Source organism: Cibotium barometz, chromosome 51 (genome assembly GCF_041138505.1).
Source record: "Cibotium barometz isolate CiBa-2024 chromosome 51, ASM4113850v1, whole genome shotgun sequence".
NCBI classification, from domain to species: domain Eukaryota; kingdom Viridiplantae; phylum Streptophyta; class Polypodiopsida; order Cyatheales; family Cibotiaceae; genus Cibotium; species Cibotium barometz.
Window position 1 is genome coordinate 41087973 of NC_141096.1, and position 18965 is coordinate 41106937.

At 40.9% G+C, this 18965-nt stretch overlaps 1 protein-coding gene across 2 annotated transcripts; it reads left to right on the forward strand.

Annotated features, from left to right (window-relative positions):
- The first annotated feature begins 6833 nt into the window (after positions 1-6833).
- On the forward strand, positions 6834-17401 carry LOC147609629 (uncharacterized). Of its 2 annotated transcripts, XM_086787905.1 has the most exons (9): positions 6837-7269; positions 7387-7479; positions 7576-7747; positions 7841-8011; positions 15757-15824; positions 15910-16108; positions 16212-16319; positions 16584-16741; positions 16836-17401. In XM_086787905.1, exons 1-9 carry the CDS (start codon positions 6916-6918, stop codon positions 17040-17042), a joined length of 1530 nt encoding a protein of 509 aa, XP_086644031.1. In that variant the 5' UTR covers positions 6837-6915; the 3' UTR covers positions 17043-17401. The 2 variants fall into 2 exon arrangements, with proteins under 2 accessions (XP_086644032.1, XP_086644031.1); XM_086787906.1 differs by lacking the exon at positions 16584-16741 and having other exon boundaries at positions 6834-7269; positions 16836-17122.
- Positions 17402-18965: the final 1564 nt, after the last annotated feature.

Below are 18965 nucleotides of genomic sequence, written 5' to 3' on the forward strand. Positions count from 1 at the left end.
CCATCCAAAAATGGACTATAAATTTAGCATCGTAAGAGATGCACGCAATACAGATATCTTGGCACCATTGTATAGTGGAAGGCATGCAATTTTACGCATGGCCTCTTCCTCTGGTTTATAATTTGACCGTTGAGAATGTCGTGGTTGATGATCTTCATGTTCATGCTCCTCGAAGACACCTTCTTGCTGCTCGAGAAAGGCATCCAACATTTCCTCCATTGGACCTTCTTCCATTCCCTCGGGTGCTGTTAATTGAGCTCCATCTGTCACTCCCTCCTTCGATATTCTCATCCTTTGTTGGGGACGAGAATTCATAGGCACAATGTTATCAAGATGTGGTTGCACACTTGCTTGGTTGTACGATTGAAACCGTAAATTTTGTAAGCGCTCCATTGGAAATATGCCAGCGTCATGAATATGCTGGTTGCAAATCCTTCGTTTTTGAAATATTTGGTACTTACATCGCATGCATGGACACGCTATTCTCTCTTCAAGATTGAGAGGCTCCATCTAGCAGGATAACATGTATATGTAGCTCATTAAATGCAAATCATTACGCATTACACAAAGCATTATGTAAACCATAAAACAGGGCTTCTTTTCCCCAGCCGTGAGGGAGATTTTAAAAATAACATTTAAAGCGTCAAACGGGTTTCTTTTCCCTAGCCGTTGAGAGAGATTTTAAAAATAACATTTAAAGCATCAAACGGGCTTCTTTTCCCCAGCCGTTGAGGGAGATCAAGTATACATTAGCGATGTTTAGGCATATACATTAGCTTATGGATATGTCCTTTAGGCAATTACATTAGAGTATATACATATAGACATAGCATTGACATGCATGTCTTAGACATTAGATTTCAAGTCGAAAAAGAGACCGAAACGCCTTGGGTACGCACCAAAAAGAAAATCTCTCTCTCTCTCTCTCTCTTGCAAAGTGTGTGTGTGTGTGTAAAGACAAATAAGCACATACATTAATTTCTTATGCACTCACATATATGCTAATATTAGCATATATGTGCATAAAACAACAAGCTTGCATACTCAATTTCAATTAATAATTACAAATTGAGAACAAATTAAAACATAACAAAAAAAGAAGTAATAAAACAACATAATTGGTAATGTGCTTATCTCTCAAATGTGGATTGGATAGTGCGTGTTCGAAGCAGATCTGCAAGCTAGGACACACGTGGGAGAAACAAACCTACACACACATTGCATACATTAGTAATAGATGCACATACACAAGCTCTCTCACTCTCTACATCTGTCACAACACAAACATACAAATCTTCTCTCCATACATAATTAAGAAGGTAAGAAGAAGGATGGAGAGAGAGAAATGAGATATACACACACATCACACATTTACCCTAATCTCTCCACACACACACACACACACACATAAGAAGATGAGGAGAGAGGGAGAGGCAAAACGCCATAAGAAGATGAGGAGATGGGGAGAGGCAAAACGCCCAAGGAGGGAGAGAGAGAGAGGGAGATCTACACACACACTTCACTAATTCTCTCCACACACACACACACACACACACACACACAACAAGAGTGGGTTGAATGGAAGAAGTCGAATGCTTGAGGGAGATGAACGCATACCTTGTCTGGATATTCGACGCCGTGCAAAACAGAGAATAATAGGTTGTCGGCTGTAAAAAAGTTACGAGCGTTGGTATCTGAGTCGGTATATCCGTCGGTATCTGCGTCAGAATGTCCGTTGGTATATCCGTCGGTATACGCATCGGTATATGCGTGGGTATATGTGTCGGTATACGCACTTTTGAAAATTACCCGCCCGACTTTTCGCCTCCAAGTTTAGGACGTACATACCGACGTTCGACATTTGCGTCGATGTTCTAATGTTGGTATGCCCTAAACCTCTAGTAGTGTTATGGTTAAGGTCTTAGCTATTCTCACTTTCTTTTGATTGAATAATTTATATTCTATCATCTGAATGTGAAGGGCATGTCTTGACTTGGATGTTATTATACTTGCTCTTGAAAGATTAATTTGTTCTTTCAAGTGCAAATGAATGACATCAACACTTCATGGTTCTTACACTTATTCTTGAATGAATACATTGTTCATTCACTAGTATGTGAATGTATTAGTGAATAAACATCATATAATTGACATTCTTTCACTTGCTTGCGGATGAATATACTATATATTCTTTCATTTGCATGTGAACAAAGGTTTTAAATCCTAGAGAGTGTCACTTATCCTTGGATGATTATTATTCTTCCAATTTTATGTGTAATAATTTAGTGAATAAACATCATATAATTGACATTCTTTCACTTGCTTGCGGATGAATATACTATACATTCTTTCATTTGCATGTGAACGAAGGTTTTAAAAGCTAGAGAGTGTCACTTATCCTTGGATGATTATTGTTTCTCCAATTTTATGTGAATAATTTTGTGGAGTTTTTCACTTACTTTTAAATAAATTAGCTTTATTGAAAGTATGTGATGTGGTGTTTAGAGTATAAATTCTTCTTACTTGAAATTGCATGAATCTTTTTCTTGAAATGCAAGTGAAGGATGTACTTGTTTGCATTTACTTTTGAATGAAAATTATTTTTCTTTCAATTGGATCTGACTAAAGTTGCATAAGATGGCCAATCTAAGGCGTACACTTCATTGGTAGCGGGATAGATCCTTTGAGCAATATTTTCTACAACAAAACTACAACTTTTGAGCGATGAGAAAGCAGAACCTTGCCATGTGATGTGGATCTATCCTGTTACCAATGAAGTGTACGTTTTTAAGGCTCTTTTCATCTCTACAGAACTTTACGCTTTAATTTGAATTTTGCATGAATGCACATGCAATTGATGGGTTTAGGGTTTAGGGTTGATCAGGCTATAAGTCACAACCACTCAATTGTACAACATTTGAATACTTTGTATTCTTATTAATGCTAAATATTCTTCAAAGTTTTTATTTCTAGAATGATTTAAGCATTAAAAATGTCAATTTTTTTGGGTACAATGTTTGACATCAAGAAATTATAAATCTTGAAATGAGATTTCATTTTTCGCCTTAGAGAGAAAATGATCCACAAATGATTTTTTTAAAAAGGTTGAGCATCATGGGCAGTCAGAAGGTTTGGAAATTTGTATATGAAAGATGAAAAGTCAATGCATGTGCCTCTCTGTTAAAATGTAAGACATGTGGGCATAAGTTTATTGGTGGTGCAACTCGTATCAAGCAACACTTCACGGGCTTGGATATAGATGTGGACGCTTGTTCAAATCCACCACCTTCAGTTTTGCCATTTTCTAAGTTGTATGTTCAAAAAGTTAAGATGTCTTTGAGTGCTAGCATGATAGGGCCATTCAAAAAGTTACGGGCGTCGGTATCTGAGTCGGTATATCCGTCGGTATTTGCGTCAGAATGTCCGTTGGTATATCCGTCGGTATACGCGCCAGTATATGCGTGGGTATATGTGTCGGTATACGCACTTTTGAAAATTACCCGCCCGACTTTTCGCCTCCAAGTTTAGGACGTACATACTGACGTTCGACATTTGTGTCGATGTTCTAACGTTGGTATGCCCTAAACCTCTAGTAGTGTTATGGTTAAGGTCTTAGCTATTCTCACTTTCTTTTGATTGAATAATTTTTATTCTATCGATTGAATGTGAAGGGCATGTCTTGACTTGGATGTTATTATACTTGCTCTTGAAAGATTAATTTGTTCTTTCAAGTGCAAATGAATGACATCAACACTTCATGGTTCTTACACTTATTCTTGAATGAATACATTGTTCATTCACTAGTATGTGAATGTATTAGTGAATAAACATCATATAATTGACATTCTTTCACTTGCTTGCGGATGAATATACTATATATTCTTTCATTTGCATGTGAACAAAGGTTTTAAATCCTAGAGAGTGTCACTTATCCTTGGATGATTATTATTCTTCCAATTTTATGTGTAATAATTTAGTGAATAAACATCATATAATTGACATTCTTTCACTTGCTTCTTGCGGATGAATATACTATACATTATTTCATTTGCATGTGAACGAAGGTTTTAAAAGCTAGAGAGTGTCACTTATCCTTGGATGATTATTGTTTCTCCAATTTTATGTGAATAATTTTGTGGAGTTTTTCACTTACTTTTAAATAAATTAGCTTTATTGAAAGTATGTGATGTGGTGTTTAGAGTATAAATTCTTCTTACTTGAAATTGCATGAATCTTTTTCTTGAAATGCAAGTGAAGGATGTACTTGTTTGCACTTACTTTTGAATGAAAATTATTTTTCTTTCAATTGGATCTGACTAAAGTTGCATAAGATGGCCAATCTAAGGCGTACACTTCATTGGTAGCGGGATAGATCCTTTGAGCAATATTTTCTACAACAAAACTACAACTTTTGAGCGATGAGAAAGCAGAACCTTGCCATGTGATGTGGATCTATCCTGTTACCAATGAAGTGTACGTTTTTAAGGCTCTTTTCATCTCTACGGAACTTTACTCTTTAATTTGAATTTTGCATGAATGCACATGCAATTGATGGGTTTAGGGTTTGGGGTTGATCAGGCTATAAGTCACAACCACTCAATCGTACAACATTTGAATACTTTGTATTCTTATTAATGCTAAATATTCTTCCAAGTTTTTATTTTTAGAATGATTTAAGTATTAAAAATGTTGATTTTTTTGGGCACAATGTTTGACATCAAGAAATTATAAATCTTGAAATGAGATTTCACTTTTCGCCTTAGAGAGAAAATGATCCACAAATGATTTTTTTAAAAAGGTTGAGCATCATGGGCAGTCAGAAGGTTTGGAAATTTGTACATGAAAGATGAAAAGTCAATGCATGTGCCTCTCTGTTAAAATGTAAGACATGTGGGCATAAGTTTATTGGTGGTGCAACTCGTATCAAGCAACACTTCACGGGCTTGGGCTTGGATATAGATGTGGACGCTTGTTCAAATCCACCACCTTCAGTTTTGCCATTTTCTAAGTTGTGTGTTCAAAAAGTTAAGATGTCACTCAGTGCTAGCATGATAGGGCCATTCAAGATTGGTGAAATGAATGAAGATGATACAGAACATAATGTAGACTCTTGATCGACACAAATACCTAGTAATGTTGGTGAAAGGCATGTGCAAGAAGAGAATGATGGATGTGCGAGTCAGTAAAGCGCTTGTAGAAAGAAAGCCAAGCAATGTAGTGTGAAGGCTGCCTTTCTCAAACAGCAAGTGTTTGAATATCACTTGCGATGGACAAAGGCATTTGTAAAGAATGGGATACCCTTTAATCTAATGAGAGATGATACGTTTAGACATGCTCTAAAGTCATGCGCTAGACCAGGATTTGTTCTTCCTAAGTACAATAAAATGAGAGAAGAGTACTTGGATAAGTCGAAATTTACTGTATCTGAATGTGTAAAGAAAAAGATTTTTTGACTTCATACCTATTTATGGTTGCACACTTGCATTTGATGGATGGAGTAGTTTGCAAGCATGTCCATTAATTAATATCATGTGCATCATGCTGAAGGAGATAGTCTTCTTGGAGAGTATCGATACTTCCTTGAAAGAAAAAAATGTTGCATATATTGCAAAAGTTTATGAGAGAGCAATTGCCAAATCCACTCTTCGTCCCAATACATCATATACATATACTTTTTGTATAAACAAGAGTTGAATGTCAATTGTTTAGCCATGTCCCTGTCACCTCTATAAACCTTTGAACCAAATACTTCGCTAATATCTTGTGGCACATAGATTTGACAACTTAGGCTGCGCATACTTGTTGCGAGCGTTGGCTGATCATTGAAATAAGACATCTTTTACAAAGTTGGATGCACAAAGTAAGGCCGCTTGCTCCTTACTAATTGGGTCTCTGACTTTTAGCGCATCATCTGTTGGTCCCTCGCCAAATATCCCAAGGTTTTGGGAGCCCAGCAACTCATCTTGCTCTTTGAGGATTGCTTGTGCCTCAACATGATTGAGTTCAGCATTAACATCTGGCTCTGTAGGGTTTTGTTGAGTAGGAGTAGCCTCATTAGCGGAATCATGAATTCCTTCTTGAGAAATCTCATCCAAAACTCTCTCTCTCTCTCTGTGTGAAATGTGGCCACTAGTGAAGCCACGTGGGAGGTAAACAGAGCAATAATGTGGGTAGGGAGAAAGGAGCAGTAGGAGGGCCTATATACACACACACATGTTTATATGTATATAAATCTTTCTCTCTCTCTCTCTCTCTCTCTCTCTCTCTCTCTCTCTCACACACACACACACACACACACACACACACATGTTTATATGTATATAAAAATTATTCAAAAAACCCACATCACACACATGTGCGCGCATACAAGGCTTTAAAATCATGAAATAAGGCTTTAAGAATCTTGATTAGATGATTTTCATTGAGTTGTAGAGATAGAGAAAAAAGTAAAGCATTGATTACCCCAAGGAAAGGACATATTAGGCCATCTCACATCTGAAACACACTATCACATATGGATTTAGTTCCTTTTCCCTAGAGAAGGAGCACACAGTCCAGACACTTCGATACTTTCTAAAGACACTTGATACTTTTAATGGGCTGTCTTTTGTCTTGATCGTGTTCATACAAAGGACTCTTGCACGAAGATTCTTCGATCCCTGAATAAAATTTTCGAAGAGCTATCGGCGCTGCGTTGCCTTCAATGCTATATGATGCATTCTGCACTGCGTTGCCTCCAATGCTATACGATGGGTCCTCTGCGCTGCGTTGCCTCCAATGCTATATTATGATGGGTCCTCTGCACAGTTGCAACATACAAGTATAAAAGACGGTTGCAACAGATAGACAGATACCTGTCGGGAAGGCAAGCAGGCATCCATAATCCACGTGACACGTATATACATACCTACGGTGATGGCCTTGTTCTGCTTCAGTAGCGAGCAGCACAATGTTGCTCAGGCGGCCTGGGTGCTTGCGTTCGCGGTCAGTGTCCTACTTTGCCTGCTGCACAGTAAATGTGCAGATGCCCAATTCCAGATAAGTGCGCTCACTCCTCAACAAACGCTCGCTGTGCTGCCGGATGACACGTACACTGTTATCTCCGTAGTCGCATCCTCTTTGCTGGACTCTAACACCCCTGGTATGTTGTGGGGGAGTATTCCAAGCGACGCTGTAGCTTCTATCTGTAGTAACGTCGTTCAGACTGGTACGTACAGCTTCTCCGCGTCAGTCACATATGGCGGCAATGCATTGCCCCGAAACATGCAGGTGCCACTGGCCAGCTATTATTCATCCTAGCATGCAACTTGAAGCGATTATATATGTCACAAGTTAACGAATCAGTTGCTTATTTATAATAACGCCCTGCGTATATTGGTGTTGCAGATCCAAGCATTGGGTGGCTGCGGCGCTGCCGGATATGATTCTGCGGACGGAGTAGAAGCTGTTCTAGAGGATGATGACAGCGTTGTCAGCGCTGTAGGCCGATCCACCTGTCTATGTACTTGTGTCAAGAGTCTTTCAAAATTACATATTGTGTTCAGCTTTTGAAAACCATGCCTGACTGCATTGCAGCTTGTGTGCCCGCAACAAAATTCGAGCAACTTAGGTTGCTTCTTGTTCGATACGGGAGACGAGATCAACACGTTTTACAACCAAGTATCAAGCAACAACAACAGTGATCTTGTAGCAGGGGCGGGTTGCAAGAAATTATTGGGCAACTGCGTCATTGACGGAGCTGTAGAGGGTAAGGCATGCATTGTGCGAATGCATTTTTTCATGTATGCATGGTTGCTCATGGGGCTGTAGCTCTTGTTTCATGTCAAACAACCTGTTTCAGGAGCCGCCACAGGCTGGCTTGCTGGCGTTATTGTGGCTTATGGCGCCTGCGCGCTTGGATTCAATCCTTTCTGTGATGGCATAGCAGTAGTTATTGGTACAGTTGCTGGGACTGTCATCACTGTAGTTAAAACTTGTTCCGATGCCTTGGCCGACAGCGGTTGCTTCTCTGGTATGAACCCCTCTCTCTCTTTCCCACACTCACACACACACACACAGGTTCCTTCTCTGGTATGAGTCTTTCTCTCTCTCTCTCTCTCTCTCTCTCTCTCAAGAGAGCTCTCTCGACTCTCTGTGTGTGCAATCTCGCTCTCTCGCTCTCTCTCTCTCTGTGCTAGCTCTCGCTCTCTCTCGCGCTCTCGCACTCTCTCGCTCTCTCTCACTCACTCTCTCTCAGTCTGAGTCTCTGAGTGAGACTGAGTGAGAGCGAGAGGAGACTCAGACTGAGTCTCTCGCTCTCGCTCTCTCTCAGTTTGAGTCTCTCACTCTCGCTCAGTCTCACTCAGACTGAGAGAGCGCGAGAGAGAGCGAGAGAGAGCGAGAGCTTGCACAAGAGGAGAGAGAGAGAGAGAGAGAGAGAGAGAGAGAGAGATTGCACAGAGAGAGTCGAGAGAGCTCTTTTGAGAGAGAGAGCTCTTTTGAGAGAGAGAGAGAGAGAGAGAGAGAGAGAGAGAGAGATTGCACACACAGAGAGTCGAGAGAGAGAGAGATTGCACACACACAGAGTGGAGAGAGCTCTCTTGAGAGAGAGAGAGATTGCACACACAGAGTCGAGAGAGCTCAAAGAGAGAGAGAGAGAGTCAGAGAGAGAGAGAGAGAGAGAGAGAGAGAAAGAAAGAGCTCTCTCTCTCTCTCTCTCTCTCTCTCTCAGACTCTCTTTCTCTCATAGACTCTGTGAGAGAGAGAGAGAGAGAGAGCGCTCTCTCACAGACTCTCTCGCTCTCTCATTCTCTCATTCTGAGCTCTCTCGACTCTGTGTGCGTGTGTAATCCCTCTCTCTCTCATAGACTCAGTCTCTCTGAGTCTATCACTACAAGACAATGCTGCCATACACGCGTTTCATACACGCGATAAATTACGAACGCGTGTATGGTCGCGCCTGTATTTGAATAGAATCGGGCGCGTGTATTTTTGCATTTAAATTCGCGTGTATATTTGCATTAATAAACGCGTGTATAAAAGCGTCTATATACACGCAGTAATACACGCACCTATACACGATAATATTTACGGGGTAATACTCGCTATTATACACGGATAAATACACGCTACTATACACGGATTAATACACGAATGGCAGAGAAAAACTGAAAAAAAACTGAATTCCTTTACAAAATTAAAAACTATTTTCCTTAAACCATCTCATAGTACATTACAGTATAGATCATTACACAATCCCACTACATGCATTTACAACAATGAAATATATTCAAGAATAAATCATATTGCATATGAGATGATGGAAATGTCATCAATTTAGAACATACAGTGACGGATTGGTTAGGGTTCGATCTCATCTTCAATAAGATCCATCCTTGCCAAACGATCAACATCAATATCCATTTGATCAATTGGTAAGGCTACGATTAAATTTATTCCACTATCGATATTCTGTACTCCATTGATAATGGTATCGATGTCCTGATCATCCTCATCAACATCACCATCATCCTCAATGGTAGGGTCATTCTCATGATCATGAGAAATGGCATGCTCATCCTCATTATCACGATCATCTCTTATTTCTTGATCATCGATCACAACATCTTCAATGGCATATGCATGTTCGACGTCATCTTCATTGCGGCTTGTTACATCCTCCATATGCTCCATATCAGTGAATGTATTATACATCACTTTGGAACGTGGTGCAATAGGGATGACGTACCACCATTTGATGTCATGCACCATTGGTAGATAGATAACCTACTCAAATACACACAGTACAGTAATTAATTAGCATATCAAAAGTCAAGGGGTACGCGAGCTTAGATATATATGTACATGAAACACATTAGTAAAAAAATGCATACCTGCTCACATTGTTGTGGCAATACGAGCCTATCTTTCTTTGTTTGCCAGAACTTTGTAGAGTCAATAGTTACATATCCACTTGCATGGCGTTTTATCGTTGCATCAGGCCCTTTTTCCACCACGTTCATTTGCCATTTGACATCCAAAACATACACAAAGAAGCGACGAAAGTCGAGCCTAAATATGTCTTGGATTATGCCACAATAATCATCCATTTTTCCATTAGCTCCCTCAAAGCTACTAATGACACCGCAATCTTGTGTATTTCTCTTTTCATCAATTCTTTGTGTTCGAAAATGCTTGCCTTCACACCATATAGCATTGAACATAGTGCACTGGACCAAAATAGAAACAATATTTGTGTAAGCAATGTGAATAAATATTAAAAGAAAATCACTTACAACTAATGCAAAACATTAGTTCTATGTACCTTTGACATGCATCCTCGTGCATACTCCCATTCTTCCGCCGTGATATGCAGCCCCTCGTCACTCTCTGCTCTCTCCATTTCCTCATGCAACCAATCAACATGGATATCATTCGGAAGTGTTGCTAGATGCTTAGGGTACGCCTTCCGAGAGCCATGTTGCCTCCGAAAGAGAGCTCTTTCTGCTTGCCTTTTTGTCTTTGCATCCTCATATCTTGTAACCCATCTGCTCATCACATCACTATTAAGGATACAAGTGAAATTGAGATCATCAATCAACGTTTTGTCAATTACTTTACTCTGTCCTTTTCCTTGAGGCACAATAGAGGTCATCCTCAAGTCCTCTTCATTGCTCCATAGTCGTGGCAAAGAGCTGTCCACCTGACCAAGAAATTCTGAAATATATACAAGCGACTCTTGTATCAACCAACCCTCGGCCATGCTTCCTTCAGGCCTTGCACTTTGCCTCACAAAGTCTTTTAAGGTCTTCATGAAGCGCTCTAGGAAGAACATCCAACGTGCATGCACAGTACCACATAAAGCAATTTCGTCCACTAAATGCAGGAGTGTCTGCGGGAATTCTCCACATGCCATCATCCGATCGATGTGAGGAATGCCATGACATGAGCTCTGCTATAGATTTGCACTTGAACATGTGTTTGATGCGAGGAATTATAGGAAAGTGTCGCAAGACTTTACGAGGTACATCAAAACTCTTCATATCTGTTCTGTACCTTGCTTCACCACAAGTGGGACATGTCAGAGCCTCCTTATGCGTCCCACGAAAGAGAATGCAATCATTGACGCATGCATGTATTTTATCATAATCCAGTCCTCCAAGAGATGTCACATAGCGCCTCGCTATGTCTCTTGAGGTGGGCAGTCTATTTTCCTTTGGAAGCATATTTGACAATAGCCTGCATCCAATATCATCAATTATAATTAGTCTTAAATCCTAAACCTTAAACCACTAATTCAAATTTATAAGTTAGAATGCTTACTTCAACAATGCGTCAAGACTTGCATTGCTCCATCCATAAACTGTTTGTATATTAAGTAGTTCAAGGGAAGCACGTAAAACTGAGAATGTGCACCCTTCAAACACCGGTGTCGATGAAGCTTTATAAAGATGCTCTTGTTCCATATCATCGTCGTCCACACCTTTGGGATCATCCTTAAAAAGATTTCGCACCATATCATCAAGCACCTCCTCTTCCACAACTTCGTGAGGTGCAGGGCTATTGTCGTCCCTTTCCCACTCATCTCTGACATTAGATCCCGAAGCTCCAGCATCATCTCGTCGACGCTTTACGTGCTCTCGTCGCGCGTAGGGTACCATGTTAGGGTGTGGTACTGCATCCTGCTTCAATTTATCAAATTATATGTTACAACTCTATTAATTTAATTTGGATACCATGAGTCATTTGAATACCATCAATTTACATCTACTCACCTCCAAACCTGTTTGATTCCATTCTCCATACATGGAGATATGATTCAAGGTAATTCGACGTGCTCGTACAATGCATCCTTGACATCGATTACACATACATTTGATCCGTTGTCCCAACCACACATCGCGATTACGATGACGCATTGTCTCATCTTCCTCAGAACTGCTTGAAGAGGTTGATGACATCCTGTGTACAAATCAGAAAACACAAACTCATTATATATTTTTAATGAAAGCACAAAAACGCGTGTATTCACGCGGCTATCTCCTACAATTTGCGTGTATAAACGCGGCTACTTCCTAAAAAACGCGTGTATTCACGCGGCTAATATCTGCAAAACGCGTGTATAAACGCAGCTACAATCATGTACACGCGAATATACCTGCGTTTATATACGCGAATATAAACGCACACATAAACGCGGCGGCATATTTAAACTAAACATAGCCCGCCTTCCCCAAATATAGATTTTGAACTTAGAAATCAACAGTGCGCCTGTTTTCGCCTCTTCCAACAGCAAAGAGGGAGCAGAGAAAGGAGCACACACACGGGAGAAGGAGGGAGCAGAGAAGGAGCAGAGAGGACTCACTTTTTCAGAGGTGAGTCACTTTGTCCTGTGCCTTGTCTCTTTTGTCAGATTTGTTTACTTTGCTCTTTGCTCTTTGGGTTTGTCTTTTTGCACACGATTGGGTTGCTGCATCCTGACAGGGGCGACAATGGCTGGTCCTTTTGTAAGGACATTCTGTTTTTGTCGGGGGGTCGGTCTTTTCGAGAAATTTTTTTCGCAGGTCGCGTGTAAGAACGCGTGTAGGAGCGCGTGTAACCTGTCTGCAGAGTTTTTCCACGCGCATATACACGCGTTTTTTGCCGGGTATATACACGCGTTTTTTGCCGGGTGTATACACGCGTTTCTGCAGACAGAAAACTGCCGCGTTTCAGATTTCAGGGTTTGCAGGCATTTGACTTGTGTAATGACAATGTGTGAGTCAAGAGACAGCCCATGATGTACATGATGATGTTTGTTGCAGGTTCTTTATGGATATTCCAGGTTCTTCATCCGATCCATTTGCGTACAGCAATTGGTTGATGGAGATGATGAATCACTTTGGGCGCCAACCTGGTCCGGTTGAGCTTACAGAGTATATGTATGTCCATCCCCCTCCTTCCCTGCCTGGTGTCTATACCCCTGTCGCGAGTATCCAGGGCACTCCAGTGCCGTCTATTCCTCCGAGTCCGACGAGACGGCATGCAGCTTCTCCTCTTCCACGTCCACCGAGGAGACATACCTCGTCCCAGACACACTCACGTACACCCTCACAGCCACCATCACGTGCTCCCTCAGAGCCACCGTCACGTCAGGGCTCACAGCCACCGTCACGTAGACAATCCCCCAGTCGTGACTCCACCCGCAGCAGTAGGAAGAGTGGGAGTGGGGGAGGATGCGGCGGGTGCTTTGGTGGGGGAGGTGGGGGAGGTGGGGGAGGTAGTAGGGCACGGGGTGAGAGAGGAGATAGAGGGAGAAGAGTTAGAGGAGACAGTTCGGAAGAGGAGGAGATGAGAGAGATGGAGAGAGTGGTTTGCTATGATGTGACGGATAGGGGCGGGATAGTGATGGATGCGAGGGGGAGGGAGGTAATGGAATACATGCGTGGGGTAGTATCAAACTCATATAGAAATTGTTTTATTAAATTTAAAGATCAAAATAGCCGATTAGTTGGGGAGGTGATAGAGGCTGTACACAGTCGGTACCCCAATCCCCCACATGCTACATTCTCGGATGTATGGGGAAGGACGCGAATAAGGGAGATCTTAAGTAATAAAAGATCTCACCTTAAAAAACTCGCGTACGATGACCGGCTAAATGTAGCTGCGGGTGGCTATCCTGCCGAGAAACCTGCCACTGCGCACAAACGCGAGTGGAAGGAGGCAAAGAAACGAGCAGAGGGTGGCGTGAAGAGCAGGCAGCATGTGGAGGCACGACGGATCCAGATGGAGACCGTTGGATCTTCGCATTTCGGATCTGGCGGCGTCGAGTCATGGGAGGCAGAGTTCGTAAGTATCCTGTCACTTTATTTGATTGTTTACTTAATTCATTGATTCTATGAATTGTTTTAATCTTACAAATTGTGTTGATTATGATACAGCGACGGGTTACGGGGAGGAAGCCCACAACCCACGATACTGCGTATGCTCGCCGGCATAGCAGACGTGACACGTGGGCCATCTTCAGAGCCGAGGGACGTATTACGGACGCGCAGTTTGAGTTGGCCATGAGACCATACGGTCGACAGGTACTTGAAAATTCGTAACGAATGGTTTTGGTTTATTGAATTGCATATATATATATATATATATACTTATATACTATATATTACTTGAACAGGCACAAGCTGCTGATGATCCACCGGCCGCCGCTGCAGAGGGTGGACGTGAGCACTACTCCTCGGACATTCCGACCGATGCGAGCTCATCTGAGCATGAGGGGAGCACCGAGTCATCATCTGGGTCTGAGTAGTACTCAGATTTGTAGTATCACATTCCATATTTAGGATGTGATTGTATATATTTTTTTGTAAACTCAAGCCATGGGCTACTTCGAGATATGGACTCCCTTGTATACATGTATGAAATTTTGATAGTAATATTGAATTGATTGATCGATAGTATTACATTCATGGCTCTCTTGAATCGTGTAATGACAATGTATGCATTCATGTCGTTCTTGTCTTAATCTCCCTCGTGCATATGTTCTTCGTGGATGGTCTAATGCACCAAAAACCCTAAACCAGAGAGTGCTATTGGGTGCTGGAATGCTGGAACAGTATTCAGGCACCAAATAGCACTCTCTGGATTTTTTTTTTTGCTCTCTGTTCGCGTGTATAAACGCGTCAAAACTGCTAAAAATTGCGTGTATCTGCGCGGATACACTGGAAATAACGCGTGTATACACGCGTATAAACTGGCAGTAACGCGTGTATAAGCGCATCTAAATAAAATAAACGCGTGTACAGACGCAAGTAAAAACGCGGCTGGGACATTGGAACTGAACAGGATGCGGCTATACACCCGTGTATAACCGCGTCTAATAGAAGAAGACGCGTGTATACTGGCGTGTATTAATGCGTCTGAAAAAAAAAACGCGGCTACACACCCGTGTATACGCGCGTCTGAGAGGTACTTTACACGCGTTTTTACACGCATGTCTGTGGCCGCGAGAATACACGCGCTGATACACGGGCCCGCTACTTTTTTTCACAAGTCATTTTTAGCGGCTAAGAGCGCGGGTATGAGCCCAATCCCTTGTAGTGTATGAGAGAGAGAGAGAGAGAGAGAGAGAGAGAGAGAGCTCTCACACAGAGAGAGTAGAGAAAGAGAGAGAGAGAGAGCTCTCACACACAGAGAGTAGAGAGAGAGAGAGAGAGAACGGTTCTCCCCCCCTCAGAGAGCTCGAACTCTCTCTCTCCCTCTCTCTCTCTCTACTCTCTCTGTGTAATAGAGAGAGGGAGAGAGAGAGTTCGAGCTCTCTGAGGGGGCTCGAACTCTCTCTCTCCCTCTCTCTCTCTCTACTCTCTCTGTGTAATAGAGAGAGGGAGAGAGAGAGTTCGAGCTCTCTGAGGGGGGGAGAACCGTTCTCTCTCTCTCTCTCTCTCTCTCTCTCTCTCTCTCTCTCTCTCTCTCTCTGTAATCTCTCTCTCTACTCTCTCTGTGTAATCTCTCTCTCTCTCTCTCTCTCTCTCTCTCTCTCTCTCTCTCTCTCTCTCTCTCTCTACTCCCTGTGTGTAATCTCTCTCTCTCTCTCTCAGGGAGAGAGAATCTCTCTCTCTCTCTCTCTACTCCCTTTGTGTGTAATCTCTCTCTCTCTCTCTCTCTCTCTCTCTCTCTCTCTCTCTCTCTCTCTCTCTCTCTCTCTCTCTCTCTCTGTGTGTGTGTAATCTCTCTCTCTCTCTCTCAGGGAGAGAGAGAGAGAGAGAGAGAGAGAAAATCACGTACCTCCACTTGCAGGTGATGCACTTGTTGCTACTTCTCTTGGTAACATCCTTCCAATGTCTAGTCTTTCTCTGGAAGATCAAGTAAGTTCCACTATCAACAATGAAGTTGAAATTGTGAGAACAGTGAAATTGCAGCTCTTTGAGCTTTATTGACTATGACTTGCAGGTAGCTGTGAGACACTCAGATGGGAAAATTGCATTCAGCCCTATCTATGCTTTTGGGCATGCCAACCCCCATGAAATTGCACTATTCATCAATCTTAACTTGCGATGTGCTAATAACACCATTTACTGTAATAACCATTGCCCACCTTCCAGAATGCTCAAGCTCACCCCGTACCATCTCGCCCCCACCATTCATCGAGGTATACGTGGCTACATGAAACAACTTTGCACCTCATAGCTTCTTGGTGGGATTAGAAATTCTATTGTGTATTGACATTTTTTGAGTGTCCTTTGTCGAAGCAGAGAACAAACGCATCAAGCACTACAAAAGAGCAAAGGACTTCCGTGTCGGTGACCTCATGTTGGTTGCATGCGATAATGCTAAGGAAACACAACCTTTCAGTGTTGTAGGTTGTGATAACTAACCTACAAATACTTTTGGTGCCACATCAAATAAACCCTTCATGACAAGAACTACAAAGACTTGTTCATAGTTGCTCCTGCATGTAAACAAAACTTGATTACTCAAGATACAATAAGTACATTCATCCTTTCATGGCTTGAAGGAAGAAAAGCTTTTCAATCAAACATTTCGGTGCCTTACTCTCCCAAGGCCATGCATAAATGGCATTCCTTCACAAAGGTCTCAAATTGAGTGTCCTCTCTTGTTTGCAGATATTGAGATCACATTTGACCATGGACTCTACAACCCACTTACTCTCGAGGGAAACATAATTGTGGATGGTGTTGTGGCTTCAGTGCATAGTGCTTGGTTCTTAGACCAAATGTTTGATATTTTCGAGATTCCTCACTTGCTGCACGATGCATACCAAGTACTAGATTCAATGCAAAATAAACTATAGAAATGTGAAATTTGCATTTGTATTGAGAAGGAGAAATCTCACACTTTTTCTCATTTTCATGTAGGTTATCATGTTTCCCGTGGTTCTCCTACACCGCATACTTGGACTAAAGTTGTACAATCAACTCTATAATCTAGTGGATCAAAGCATCAACATACCAAACACTGGCACCCTATATGGTGGACACATTGCCATCTTCACAACTATTACCGTCATCTTCTCCATTCTGAAGGGGCTCAAATATGCCACTAACTCACGCATAAGAAATTGACTTATCATAAAGAAAGAACTTTCTTATCATTTAGAAAAGAACAAAATAAAGAAATTATGCATCAAGCCATTGTCAAGACTTATGCGTGGGAGATTTGTCTTCTAGAGACAAGTTATACAAGTTTACATATACAACTCAAAATGGAACAATATATAGGGCATTATCCATGTCATCTTAATTTGGTGTAGGCCTACTTTTTGACTTTATAGTTTACAATTGAAGAAAGGATTAGGTGAGTTTCATTCTTTCTTTGTGCTCATCCTTGGATAAATCATGGCAGAAAATGTTGTTATTATAGGCCTCAGTTGAGTAGATTCATTAAAGTCTTTGAATGTAATTCCATCATACTTCTTTTAAGATAGCGATTTGTCTATTTCTATGAAAACTTCATATTACATTATATGAATAAAAGGTTGATAGAATTATGACATTAAATATATCTACTTTATGTTTTTGTCAATTAGATCGACAGAGTGACATATAATAGTATAGTAGTGATTTTATTATGATGTTTTTGGAAAATTCAACTACTTCATGACTTGAGTAGCTCCAACAAGGCTAGAGGTTCCTACATCTGCATAACGTGATAATAATAGTAGAATTAAGTCTAAACCATTAATGCTAGATCACAACAACACAAAGGCCCTGTAGCCACATTTTTTAGACACGGAGAATGACGGAACCAGCTATAATCGCATCTATATTGGTTCAACTATGGGCACGTCTATAACCGCATCTATAAGATGCGTTTATTTTCCCATATAAAATATGTGTCTATATGCCCTGCAAAATTGCTATATAACCATGCTTATAAACGCTGAATAGGCATATTTAAGAGCACTACTATAGTCATACCATAGTCATTGTCTTTTCAACATTGCAAATATTGTAATAAATTATTTCAAATGCTCACATATAAGTAGATAACATTGAAGACGATGTGGATGCACAACAATTAACAACGTAAACAGTGAAACAATGATTTGCTTTTGAAGACGAGACAATGCACCATATGTTTTGGTCAATGCCAATTAATTAAAATCAAAACAATGAGGCCTATGTTTCGATCTCATCCTCAATGAGATCCACCCTTGCCAAACTATCCACTTCAATATCTACATTTTGAATGTCAAGGTCAATAAATACATCCAACCTATCCACTTCTATACATTGCTTTGAAATGTGGCGTAATGGGATGACAAACCACCATATATTATTGTCCACTCATGGTTTGAAGGTAACCTATATAAGAAAAAAGCACTCACTAATTTATATTTCCTTACTTTGACATTATCAAAGATAAGTTATGCTTTAAAATATGTGTTGACTATCTAATCACATTGTTGCAGTAAAACTAGTGTGTCCTTTGTGCTTTGCCATTTTCTAGAGTCAATAATCACAAATCCACTTGCATGGAATCTTGTAGTTGCATTAGGGCCTCTTTCCACCATGTCCTTGAACCACTCCACATCCAAAACATATAGAAAGAAGCTTCGAAAATCAAGCTTGATAATATCTTGGATTATGCCACAATAATCATCCATGGCTCGGCTGCATCTCTCAAAGCTAGCAATGATGCCAGAATCTTGTGTGTTTCTCTTATCATCAATCTGTTGGGTCCGAAATGCTTCCCCTCACACCATATAGCATTGAATATAGTCTACGTGGAATAATTCAAATTCGAAATTCATTTAATTCGCTAAATATGGATGAATAACGCATTCAAGTTTGAAAAACATGGTAAAATTCGATGTTATCTCACGTTTGAAACCGAATTTAGCACATCAGCAGAGTTTATTCATACGTTTATTCGTACAAATAAAATTATTCGTACGAATAAATTTTATTGGTCCGAATAAAATTATTAATACGAATAAATTGAGCTATATATGCTGCGAACTCTGTGTTTTCAGACATTCTAAG

Coding starts and splice junctions, on each gene's coding strand:
- LOC147609629 (XM_086787905.1), top strand. CDS start 6,916: ATGGCCTTGTTCTGCTTCAGTAGCGAGCAGCACAATGTTGCTCAGGCG. Junction 7,270..7,386: donor CATTGCCCCGAAACATGCAG/GTGCCACTGGCC, acceptor TTGGTGTTGCAG/ATCCAAGCATTGGGTGGCTG. Junction 7,480..7,575: donor ATGACAGCGTTGTCAGCGCT/GTAGGCCGATCC, acceptor ACTGCATTGCAG/CTTGTGTGCCCGCAACAAAA.